Genomic DNA, 9,895 nt, shown 5'->3' with positions numbered 1-9,895 from the left:
AAAATGACATGTAGGGAGGTTCAATGAATAAAATAAAATAATCTGTACAACCCTAGTAGTTTCAGTTTAACGCATTGTTGGCATCAGTGATGCAAATAATATTTTCCTCTTTAAAACCTGATTTTGAGAAATGTTTAGCAGTTTGACTACACTTCTTCATCAGCAGACCACTAAACCATCTGTGCCTTTTTACAGGAGTGGATTATCAAACAAAGATGGATATACGTTTTTTCTCTTGCCTTGTTCTTTCGTTTCTCTTTGGCAAAACTGTGACCACAGAAGTCCAACGATTCAGCTTTGGCCAATGTGAATTGAGTGGTGTATCTCTGCGGGAACTAAAGGACTATTTTGGTGCCATCAGAGAAACGGTGGTAAGTATCACAGGGCAACCCACATTTGACTTTTGGTCATTGATCTGAAATTTGGTGTGTATAGCAGATTCATTGTCCTGATCAATGAAACCAAGATGAAAATAGCATTGATGTCTGAAACACATCATGTTTTGACATTGATTACTCAGAATTCCTAGTATAATACTTAACCAAATCATTTAAATGAAAATGCCAATGGAAATATATAATTATTTAGATGGTCCCTGGTTAATTCCCTGGGTTAATTCCCCAGCACCTCCAGTTAACATGGCACCATTGCAATTTCAGGAAACTGAAGATGTGTCCCAGGCAGCTGTCTCACATCCATTTTTTCTTCAACTACATAGCACTTTCTACCAGCCTGATGAGGCAACAAACTGACATGTCCAGTTGAGTGGAGGTTGCTAAGGAACATCATCATCCTGATCTCCTTTCTTGCACTATTTGCAATAATAAGAGAACCGAAAGAGCCAGTTTAAAAGCTAGTATTTTCACTGGAAGGTTAAAAGTCAACTTGCATCTATATGCTGACAATTTTCTGTCTCTGCTTCTCAATAAAATGGTTTTTAAAAGTACTCTAAATAGATGTAGCTCACCAATAATCTCCTCAGACACATACCATATACCTAGATAGCCAAGTAACATTAGTGGTGGTCAGAAGAGAAGAAGGTACTAGGTAAAGTTGAGACCACACAAACTTGGGTCATAGACCTCCTTCTTGACTATAAATTCTGGAACAATTTAGCCCATGGGCAATCCCTACCTTGAATAACCTAGACAGATCTGGTGGTATTCAATAAACTTTATTCTAAAGCATAGAGGAAGAGATTTTAGTCAGAACTTGAATATGAAGACACTGTGTAAAGGAGTAGTTCCTTTAGGTTAAAGAGTTCATGTTCCTTTAGGTCAGGCTTCCTCAACCTTGGCCCTCCAGATGTTTTGAGACTACAATTCCCAGCATCCCTGACCACTGGTCCTGCTAGCTAGGGATCATGGGAGTTGTAGGCCAAAAACATCTGGAGGGCCGAGGTTGAGGAAGCCTGCTTTAGGTGAACATGACAGCTACTCATTTGTGGCATCTGTAATACCTGCCTTTCACACTACCTCCCCCCACCTTCCAGTTTTGTCTTCTACTCAAATGATTTCTCTTCTTTTTGTAATTGCAGCAAACACAAGATAACAGGACTGATGTGATACTGCTGAAGGAAGGTGTCTTACAAGATGTTCCGGTAAATATTGCTTTTTTAGCATACAAGAGTGCTCTGAGTGGCTAATTTGTGAAGGTCAATAATGTATATTTAGTTCATGAATATTTAGTTCATATTTAGTTCATATTTAGTCCTATTAAGACAAATTACATTCAGAAATCTAAAATCATTCCAGGTTGTTCTAGATCTGTATTTGCCCTCCTGAATTTTGTCATGTCATGTCTTGAGAGCGCACACATTTGTTTAGAGGATTCAGTGCTCGGGAATCAAATATTTACACATATATGTGTGAACTAGACCCTTGAGAGCCTTCTTAGCAATTATCAACCACTGAAGGAAATCTGAATTTGACCATGCAAACCACATATTTTTCCCCCTTGTTTTAGACATCTGAAAGCTGTTGTTTACTCCGCCATCTGCTGAGGTTTTATGTTGAAAGTGTTTTCAGACACTATGAACCAACAAGCAACTTGCTTAGAAGGAAAACCAGCACTCTGGCCAATGCCTTCCTCAGTATCAAGACAATTCTGAGAAATTGTGTAAGTATGATTCATGACCCTGACTCTTGTCATTGAAAAGTGGGCTGATTATGCACCCCAATTCCAGAAATCCTAAATGGTCACAGGAATAGAAATGCATTTTTACATAGTAAGCAATATGGCTGTACTGGTAGTTAAGAGAGGTGGGCACCTGCACCCAGGGTTCTTTCTAAATCCAAATGTCAGTGCAAAGTTCAAAGATGAAAGTAAGATAAATAGTTTTCAGCCTTGTTATTATACATGTAATTATCCTAATCATTTTTTCCTCTTGTGCTGTTTTTTTGGGGGGGAAATCAGCATGATCAGAACAAATGTTCCTGTGGAGAAGAGACCCATAGAAGATTTAAACTTATACTGGAAGAATACAAAACGGTAACTTGTCTTGCTTGTTTCCCCCCTCTGCTATTTAAGACTGAGTCGTTGCATTAATAAATACACATAGCCAGATCTGTCAGGAAGCTTTTGGACTTTGGCAGGGTCTCAAATATATTGTCTATCTTATACTACTTTGAGCTAGACCAAAAGTCAATTCTGCATCTCTCATTTATCTACATATCGGAGAAACATGCAAATGAGGCCACCATGTAATGGGGTTGTCGTACCATAATCACAAGGTACAATGCCGGTTTCCCCCATAGCATATTGAGACGACTTTTCAGATCACTTACTGTGATCTGAACCACAAAGATATGTATTTTTTTCATGAGGCAGGAAGAAAGGGGGGAGGGAATAATTCCTGTTTATAATTCCATTATTAGGAAGGCAATCACCCCATTATACTACTCCTTGGTGCTTCGGACAGAATTAACACCTCACTGAACTATAACTGTAGGGTCTATGAATATGAACTGAATAATAAGATGAATAGCATGTTCAGCCATTTGCCCTACATCCACCGATCTCGTCTCACATTTCCTGCTTCCACATATTACCATGACCTGCAACAACAATAAATCTGGGACCAATTTCATGATATAAAGACCACAACTTAATAATGTCTCATGATGAGAGAAATAGCCAACATTCAATATTTAAATGCATGTAGTTAATAATAATGTGAAAACAGTATTGAGAGTGATCCAGTGAATACTTTATACTGAATATACCACATTATCAATGATTTTTACCATAATATGTAAAACGTGTTGTTAACACTGTACTTAAATATTGAACGGTTGTCAATGTCTTTGTTCAGTTGTGCAACCTTTCTAATGGATGATCATATGTTCTTATCAAGGGTATCTCTATTACCTTTTTATATATATTACGAATTAAAAATTTGGAAATAACAGACTCTATAAACAACGTTAAAGGGAAATCAAGTTGGAAGCCAACAAATAATCCATTTACATCCATTCCCCTCCTGTTTGCTTATATATTCTTCAGTAATGAACGTATGAAATTGCTTTTCTCTTCTGCAGCTTGATAATAATGTAGCAGCAAACAAAGCTCTGGGAGAGATGGACCTTCTTTTTGCCTGGATGGAAGGATTCAAGAGCTAACCACACGTAACACAAGCTTTAGAACATCAAGAAATGCAACAGTTGTTTTTCATTTCAATAACGTAAAAATATTGATATTTATGTATATTTATTTGGTACTTCTCAAAATGAAAGATAGTCTATATATATATAAAGATAACAATAATATTTATTTATTTATTTTGGCATCTTTTTTTTAAAAAAAATATTCTGTAACAAAGTTGTCCAAATCCTTGGTAAGATGTAGCTTCAAGGCTGCTGGACCAAAATCAATCAAACAAATTTAAGGCAAATGAAGATTTGGACTGCTTACCGTGCAATCCTAGCCCCTGATCTGTGCCACTGGAAAGAGGATAAGGGGGAGAAGATCCTCCACTAGGCTTTGTTTGCCTTCATTAATAGCCTTCACCATATCCTAACCAACTCCAGTATCAAAGATCCAGAAGGGTTAGAATTGCCATCCTTGTAATTTTGAAAATCCATAAAGCATTAATATTTCAGAATGAGGAGGCGCTAATAAGCCTCCATCTGCCTTACCCAAAGAGTTACCATTAACCAATTACTTGACCCTGTAACAAAATTTGTCCTCATGCATTTCACTGTTATTATAACTACCGGTAATTGTTCATGTGGTTATTTTTCTTACTTTGTTATTTAAAATGTATTTATACAAAAGCATATTTAATTATTTCATTTTTAAAACATGCAAGAGTTGTAATGTATTTATTAATTATTAACAAAGTCTGGTACCAACCTATTTTTATCTTAAATGTCTGAAATTATTTAGAACTCTGAATTTATTTTTAGATACAGTGTAAATGTTTTTATCTTGCCTAAATAAAGACGTGATATTATTTTTATAATGATCTAGATGTATTGCTTTTTTAGTCTCTGAATAGACACCTGTTTATTCATTTATTAAAATTACACCACACTTTCCCCCCGAGGAGCTCTGAGTGTTGTACATGGTTTACTGTCTCCCCATTTTATCATCACAACAAGCCTGAGAAACTTTAAAAATGCCCACCCTACAATGAAGCTGGATCAACCACCGGCCATTGCATTTTATATCAAACATTTGAAAACAGAACTAAACATAAGCAGCTTTTGCCAAATTACAAATTACGTAAATTACACATTTACAAATACTCACCCTTATTTTAATAGTAGCCACTATAATTTTTTCAAACTTCACAATTACCAGATTACCTCAGTCCACAAAGAGAAAAGTCACTTAGAAATCAAATGACTGCCCTTTATAAGATAATAATAATGGAGCAATTGGCTTTTTATGCAAATTTCTGTGAAAAGAGCAACATAGCAATACATGAGCTATATATATACACATCTCCATATTAACATTCATGTTAGGGGGAAAGCTGGAAAACGCCACCGCCGCCTCCTTTGCTTCCCTCGGAGGAGGAGGGGGAGTGGGGGGATTGGGGCCCCCTTCTCCAGCAGTTTCAAGAGAAGAGGAAGACAGGATTGAATTGCAGCAGAACTCAGAGTTGCCAAGTTATGAGGTGTCAGGAGAAGGAGGGGGAGAATGGCCAGCAGAGACATCCTTGGAAAGTATAGAAGCACCACTATCCCCACATACGTGTCGCTCACTTAGAGCAAAGGGCTCAAAGACGTTTGACTCCTGAGGCCTCCCGTAGGGTCACAGGCTGTTGCTGGGGAAAGAAGGAGAGGAGCTCTAAGTGAGCAATGTCACTATGGAGTTAAGGACTGGATTCTTTGTCTTGCACCACAAGAACTGAATAAAACCATAAACACGAACTTTATTGCTTCTGCCTTGATCCTTGATGCTGCCGGCATCAAGCCTGACAATATATGATTTTAGGATGTACTTCTCTTAAAAGAGCACTCAAGTAGGGTAGTGAGAAGGCATCATCTTCCATTCTGCCCTCTATTTGTCACTTGCAGCACTGTTTTCATTTTTCTGCAGTTCATCCAAAAATGATACTGTTTTTCTCCCTGTCCACTGTGATATGCAAAATTTCAGAATTTCAGTAGGAAGCTATTGGGTATCTACCAACTGGAAACAAAGCAAGATGTCCACCCCAAAACCTTTTCAGGTACCAAGAATACTACAAGCAGCTTCGTCCTGGTAAAATAATACCACTTGGAATAATACTACTACAATTCAATCTAAGATCTTCCCCAGCATTATTTTTCTAGAAAAAGAGGTTCCAGAATTCACCATGAATGCCCCCTTTGTTCTCTTTCCTTTTTTGAAATAATTTTTATTCGATTTTACAAGTGCAAACTTATAACAATACAAAATGCATGTCCTTATTTAGAGATTTCTCTGAATGTCCAGACTTTCCACCATCCTCTCCATGGGTCCTATTGTCAACCTTTTCAACTGCATATCATTTCATAATCCATAGTTTATGTCTCTCCATATTGTCCATGCCTCCCTTGTTCTCTTATAATGACAATGGTGCCCACCTGAGAGGTGCCAGAACTGAGTTCCAAGCTGAAAAAGCCCTCATCTTCCTTTTACATTTGGCCTTTAGGCAATTCAACACTAATGTCACACTGCAACAGACTAGAGCCAAGTGAATAGACAACAATTTTGCAAGGATTATCCTGAATGGCCTGATCCTATCAGCTACTCTTAACAATACATAATGACTGACCTTAACAGCCTCACTTTCCATATGAGGACACTTGCCATCAGTCCCTGGCCCAGTGAATTGCTGTCACAGCAGATATTTGACCACTGCTTTGCCACTTTGCACTGCCACTAACACACACACACAGTAACTGCATTGCATAAAACTGTTTAAGCAAAGAGAATGCAAGACATCCTCTATATTCTATGTTTGCAGTGTTTCTGGCTGTGGAATGTGATGCAATTCTCTCTCACATACAGATTCAGTATGCATGGAAGTGGGGAAGGTAGATAGGTGTTGTTTGGCAATTAATGCAAAGCTGATTTGACTGAAGTGGTATGTTATTGTGCGAGAAAGATAAAGCCAGAAGGTGGCATCAGGCTCCCAACACTACATTGAGGTATAATTATTGCAATCTCTGCAATTGGAGTTTTGCTTGTCAACATTGTGTCCCACACACAAGGGCCCAATGGACACAACAATAATATCTATGGATAAAAATGGATTTTGGTACAGGCATTCGTTGGAGATATTGCAGGTTTGGTTTCAGACCACTGCAATAAAGCAAATACCACAATAAAGTGAGTCACACGATTGTTATCGTTTCCCAGTGCATATGAAAGTTATGTTTACACGATTAAGCCAGGCACCCTTGGCTGCCGGGGCAGGAATGGCTCAAGCCCTAGCCAGCTTCATTCCTATGGACAGAAGAGGGGCAGTGGCAGTGGGCTTCCTTCTCCTAGAAGTGTCCAGGCTTTCTGCAGCTTCACCCACATCCTGGTAAGGAGCAATATCTGTGAAGCACAATAAATCAAAGTGTAATAAAAACAAGGTATGCCTTTGTCAGGAGCAAGCCAGCAGTCAACTTTAAATTGCTGTAAAACAGCGTTGCTGAAGATGCATAGAATATGATATATTAAACAGGAGCACCTGTTTTTGTCCCTTTGACAACACAACTGTCAGGAAACCCTGATGATGACAAGATGGCATAACTGTGATGATGCAAACTTGGACAAATCCACTAACAGTATGAAGAAGTCTGAAGGAAGAAAAAATAAACCAGCAACCTCTCTTTCCTGCCAGGAACTCAGCTTGCTATATATTACATAAAACATGCCAGGAGGCAAAACCAGCATTTCTTGGGTTTGCATCACTCTCTAGCTAAAGACATGTCTCTGCTAGGAGGATTTATAATTCCAGCAATCACTAGCCTCTGATAATCTGATCAGCTGGTAGCATTATAAAGTAATATCAGGAAAAAATGAATTGCTGACTCAGGTGCACTAAGCATGCTGCTTGTATTTTCCAAGGAGACAGCTTTCCCGGTCTTCCTCTTGACATCACTATCAGGCTCGGCACCTGCAGGAGCCAGAGGGGGTTGAATAAAAGCATAACAGCATGAAAGGAAATCAAGGTATATGATGTGACTTGCCAATATCACTTTGTAAAATGGGGGCTATTATGCATAATAGAAAATCATTTCCTGTAAACCCGTGTTGGAAATGCCTACAGAGTCTGTGTTCATTCCAAAATATTTTTCCATGTTTTATCATTGTATTGGTCTTCTCTGTTTTTATAGTTGTATATTTTATTGTGAAGCTTGGATAAGAAATCTAATGAATAAATAAATAAATAAAGCCATGCAGTTACTAGTTAGGTTGATCACATTTGATTCTGGGGTGCTTCCATGCTTTTGCAACATACACAAAGTGCCCCCACCTCCACATTGGCTTACTTGACAGCAGTGGGCAGGTTTAGTATTCCAATCCATGTTGAACAATGAGCTGCTGTTTAAATTTCCCACAGTGTCCCAGTCATGGCATTGTTCCAGGGCACTGTGGAAATTAAGATGTCCCCCCAGTGGAGGACTGGAAGCTGCCTTCTAAATTTCCTTCAAAGCCCCAGAATAGTGCTATGGCCAGCACTGTTCAGCACTGCTATGGCCAGAACCCATTAGCTTTGGGTTCTGCTGAGACAATGGGGCCCCAGCCACACACTAAGGATGCTAGATATTGACAAGGGATCTTGTTCAGTTGCAGTATAGCTTTTGGGCAAGTATGGATGCTTAAATCACCTGTTTTGCATGCAGAAATCCCTTGTTCAGTTTCTGGCATTTCTAGGTAGGGCTGGAAAAAGAGTAATCTGGGTCCAGAAATATATTCTACCACTGCACCACAAACAATTGTAGGTATGCCCAGGCCTGCCATCACAGATCAGCACCATCAGACAGTTGTCGGTGACCTGAGCCTTCAGGAGGACTCACCTCCAACTCTGCCACTGAGCCAAAATTTTGATTGCAACAACCCAGGCCCTACCATCAGGCAAAGTGAGGCAGTCACCTTAGGTGGCAGATGCTGCAGGTCTGAGAGCAATAGTTGCAGGAAGACCAAGCTGTGTGTGTTACCTGCCCTAAACCAGCCTCCTGCCCCCAGGTGCCCCATCAGATGCTGTCTCATTTACAGTGTTAAAGTAAGATTCAGCTGCCATTCCAGTCAGTTTTTGTACACAGATTGGGAAGAGGCACAATCTTATCCTTTGCCTCAGGCAGCAAAAGTTATTGGGCTGGGCCATCCTCAGCTGGAAATGGCTGCAGCTAGTAAGTGATAGTATGTTGAAATCCCAGAGGCACTGCATGGGGATTTGCCAGCTAGACCAGCATTTTTTAAATAATAATAATAATAAATACCTAAATTATTATTATTATTTTGCTTGTTTCAGTGGTGGCTTACTATGAGCCTGGGTGCTGCTTCCACTGGGCCCACTTAAAGGAGGGTGCACTGCCACTAAAGAGGGGCCAACTTGTAGGGGGGGACCCTTCCAAAGTTGACAAAAATCCCAAGTATCTCCTCTCCAAGAGATGCCAGGGTCTATGATGAAACTAGTGCCATCAGGCAGGAAGTTACGCCCTCCTGTCCTGTATAGCTGGAGCGCATTGCAGGTTGATTGATTGATTGATTGATTGATTGATTGATGTTAAAAGGGATGTAGTGTTAAAGTTTGGATGAGCTCCACCTCTTACACCTCACAGGTAAATTGCAACTTATGTGCATTTAACCTGTGTGTATTCAACTTTACATGCTTGGCTATTCAAAAGGGGAGGAAACTGGGGCAGGCACCGGGAGGAGGCCTTTGGTAATCCCCCCCCACCAGTGTGTTTTGACTATATGCAATTTTGGCTTTAGGCACTATCCCCGGAACCAGTGGCGTGGCGTGGGGGGTGCAGGGGGGGCCGGCCGCACCGGGCGCAACATCTGGGGGTTAGGGTTAGGGTGCGCAAATCCACGGGTTAGGGGGCGCAAATTACTTGCCTTGCCCCAGGTGCTGACAACCCACGCTACGCCACTGCCCGGAACAAAACCCCTGTGTAACTTGAGAGTCACCTATTTTTCCCTTTTGCTTTCATGTGAAACCGAGAGGCATCTTTTGGCCTCGCCTTGATGTTATTGTAAGGGGGACACAGTAGAAAAAGCTTGGACACAAACAAGCTGTTTCTTCAGTCTCATACTTGTTCCCACAGCTTTGGTTTCTTTCCCCCTTCTTCTTCCCCTTCCATTTCCCTTTCTCCTTCTTTCAGCTAGAGCCTCTGAGAGCCAGTGTGGTGTAGTGGTTAAGAGCGGTAGACTCGTAATCTGGTGAACCGGGTTCACGTCTCCGCTCCTCCACATGCAGCTGCTG

General features: G+C 40.3%; 1 protein-coding gene across 1 annotated transcript; it reads left to right on the top strand.

Annotated features, from left to right (window-relative positions):
• Positions 1-215: 215 nt before the first annotated feature.
• Positions 216-3,620, top strand: LOC309344229 (interleukin-20-like; the record flags this gene model as incomplete). The annotated part of the gene is made up of 5 exons (XM_081866478.1): positions 216-371; positions 1,538-1,600; positions 1,966-2,118; positions 2,416-2,490; positions 3,540-3,620. 5 exons carry the CDS (start codon positions 216-218, stop codon positions 3,618-3,620), a joined length of 528 nt encoding a protein of 175 aa, XP_081722604.1.
• Positions 3,621-9,895: the final 6,275 nt, after the last annotated feature.

Source organism: Podarcis erhardii, assembly GCF_964252035.2.
Source record: "Podarcis erhardii genome assembly, chromosome: 6".
Lineage (NCBI taxonomy): Eukaryota > Metazoa > Chordata > Lepidosauria > Squamata > Lacertidae > Podarcis > Podarcis erhardii.
Note: the sequence above shows the minus strand (reverse complement) of the source record. Positions and strands in the feature narration are given on the sequence as shown.